Source organism: Colobus angolensis, unplaced genomic scaffold, assembly GCF_000951035.1.
Source record: "Colobus angolensis palliatus isolate OR3802 unplaced genomic scaffold, Cang.pa_1.0 Scaffold76, whole genome shotgun sequence".
Classification (NCBI taxonomy): Eukaryota; Metazoa; Chordata; class Mammalia; order Primates; family Cercopithecidae; genus Colobus; species Colobus angolensis.
In genome coordinates, this window is record NW_012121376.1 from 1335232 (window position 1) to 1338154 (window position 2923).

A 2923-nucleotide genomic window follows, 5' to 3' on the forward strand; every position below is an offset into this window, starting at 1 on the left:
CACGGGAAGTAGGGCCCACCCGGACTGGATGCGGGCACGGGAAGTAGGGCCCACCTGGACTGGATGCGGTCCCCCGGGTTGTAGAAGGGGTTGCACATCACATCCGTGTAGGAGTTGTGTAGCTTCCGGAACATCTGAAAAAGACCCAGCAAACGGTGACACTGCCAGGTACACACAGCCAGGGCCAGATTTTTGGTTTCTCAGCATTTCAAAACAAAGTCAAAAAGGAAAAACAAAACACCCCCTCGGGCATGGCCTTCTAACCCCCCGACTTACGCTGCGAATTTCGTTGTCTCGAAGGGCTGTGTTGGAGGAATCCACCACCATGACAAACTTCACCTTGGAGTTGGTGACGTAGCCGTATCTGCACAGTGGGTTAGGGAAGGCACTCGTAACACAGGGACTGCCGGCGGAGGACCCTCTGCGGGCCCTCCCTTCGGAGAAACGTGGCAACCTTGAATCACAGGAAATGCCCAGGCTGGGCTGGTCCTGCAGTGACCGTGCTGGGTGCGAGCCTAAATACTTCGCTAGGGCGACGTCTGGTGTTTGCAGGAGAAGCAAGGGGCAGGCAGCCAAGCCTTACCCAGTTCACACTCCAAGAGCCGAATCACCTAGACTCTGAGTCTGTCTGTCTGGATCACCTCACCCTCTTTATGAATCAATGCCTGGCCCAGAAAATTAACTGCAAAAGCAGAGGCTTCGTGAACAAGCCAGATCCCCTCTCTAGAGGCCACATTATTTTGTAAAATAGTGGCTACCAGCAAATGTCACCATGGACAAGCTACATTACCGCTTTTGGGAAGGTCTTTGAACTCCATGGCCTCAAGCGATTTGTCCCAAGGGACTAGAGGAGAGTGTCTAGTGACGTACGAGGCAAGGCCTAACAAAATAAATGAAACCGTTATCCCCTGCTCAAAGGTGGTGGCTCCCCTTGAAAAGCACGGAAAGAAATCCTTGCACGTACAAAGCAGAAGTGTCCCAGTTCCTCTGCAAACCAGACAACAGACAGGTGCAAACCAAAACATTCTACAGGGCATTCTAACCTTGCTTTTCCCAAATGATTCTTCCAGTGAAAGAGAGAGAAGAGTTAGAGGCCTTCATTCACCTCAGGCGTCCCTAATTCCCTGGCTGGCCAAAAACTCTCACCTCTTTTTCTTTCTTCTCAAAGGTTTCAAGCTATCTGATCCTAAAGTACATCCTGCAATTGTGGGTACTCCCTGAAACACACCCTGCCCTGAAAGATACACCTTGTAGTCCTCCGTGGGGTAGAGCAGGCCCAGGTACAGCTCCCTCTGGTCGACCAGGGCCTTCCCCATTGCGGAGATCTTCTCATCCACCACGTCCAGAGATGTGTGCACCATGTAGTGAAACTTCAGCTCGTTCTCCGTGGGGGTGCTGCGGATGTAGAGGGGGTAATTCTGCAAGAAAGGATGACGGCGACTGAAAGGACAAGACTCCACCCAGCGCACACCAGCTCTGAACTATGCTGCAGAGTCGTGACCTTCAGCCACCCGGGGAATGCATTCCCATTCTCTAAGGCCCACCACTTCATTCTCCAGGCCGCAGTGGGCACTGCCTTCAGGGGATCCCACCTAACCTGAGAAGATTTATGTGTTGTTTGCAAAGCAGCAGCAGTAGGGTGGCCAGAAAAGACAACTCAGAAAAATGGGCCTGAGCACAGCCTGACGATCACGCCTGGCACCCGGGCAGGACTCTCACCTTCCTCTGGAGGCCACTCTGCCTCAGCCACCTCTGGCTCTGCATGGGTCACCCAAATACAGTACCCTAAATACTGGCTTTTCTTCACCTTGACAGTGACCCTTTTACTAACCCCTTCAAGACTCAGCTACAAATTCCCTTCATTTCTCATTTCTGACCATCGTAACCCCAGAATTAACAGCTACTTTCTTGGGCTTTCATACACCACCATTTACCCTGTGTCTATTCAGCATGCGGTCCTGCAGAAATACAGTGAACAAGAGTCCTCGCTACCCTCATAGGGCTACATGATACCTAGTCAATAAAGCCACAAACAAGCAAATGATCATCTGTGGCCAGGAGGGAAGCCCATGAGAAGCTTAGCAGCAGCCACTGCCCAGCAGGGAGCAGCCTCCAGAGTGGTCTCAGGGGAGACCCTGGCTAGGAAATGAAGGCTCCATGCAGCAGGAGCACAGTGTGGACAGCCACCCAATTCAGTCCCAGCCTTCAGAAAATGCTTTCCAGAAGAAATGTATGTGGACCAGCAAAGAGGGTGGGAGCTGAAAAGGTGTTCCGGGTGCAAAGGCCCAGAAGTGAGAGAGCAAAGCATGTCCAGGGAGCTGCAGAATTGTCTGGCTGGAGCGGAGGGTGCCAAGGGTTATGGGGGGAAAGGATACCAGACCAGGTTATTCAGACAGCATCCTAAGGCAACGAGAAGCCACTGCACAGGTCTCAGGCAGAGGCGTGACAGGATCCGATTTGTTTTTAACTCGGCTCCTGGGAGACTGGCAGAAGGGCGGTACGCGGGAAGCCAGCGCTGGATGAGAGAACCGGCAGAACCTACTGAGGACAGAGGCAGTGCGCCGGACCACCTAGGCTTCTAGTGGATCCTGGCGGGGAGGAGACCTGGGGCGCCGAGGGGTGCTTTCAGCAGCGGGACGGGCAAGCGCGGAGCTGGGGAGCTCAGGGTCTGCCGGGTGGCTCGTCCACCGCGAAGCCCCTGACCCCTGGAGCTCGGCGAAGGCCTCTTCCAGGTCCCATTTCCTAAGGCGCCTTCTAGGCCCAGGGAAGAAGGAGAAAGAGAGCGGAGAGGCGAAGATGGTGCGGGCCCGGACGCCCCGCGCCGCGCGTACGCACCTCCTTGGCGATCACCGCGATGCACACCGCCATCTTGGGAGGCCCGGCGCCGGCGTCGCATCACGTGACCCGCCGCTGGCCACGCAGC

At 54.9% G+C, this 2923-nt stretch overlaps 1 protein-coding gene across 1 annotated transcript in view; it reads right to left on the reverse strand.

The window, feature by feature from the left end:
• Positions 1 to 2923, reverse strand: part of TRAPPC2L (trafficking protein particle complex 2-like) — a 6302-nt gene extending 3379 nt beyond the window's left edge. The window contains exons 1-4 of the mRNA XM_011927992.1: positions 2836 to 2923; positions 1246 to 1418; positions 277 to 364; positions 55 to 134 (exon numbers count right to left, since the gene is read on the reverse strand). Of these exons, the coding sequence (XP_011783382.1) occupies positions 55 to 134; positions 277 to 364; positions 1246 to 1418; positions 2836 to 2868 (374 nt within the window). The 5' untranslated portion in view covers positions 2869 to 2923. The remainder of the gene's footprint in view (positions 1 to 54; positions 135 to 276; positions 365 to 1245; positions 1419 to 2835) is intronic.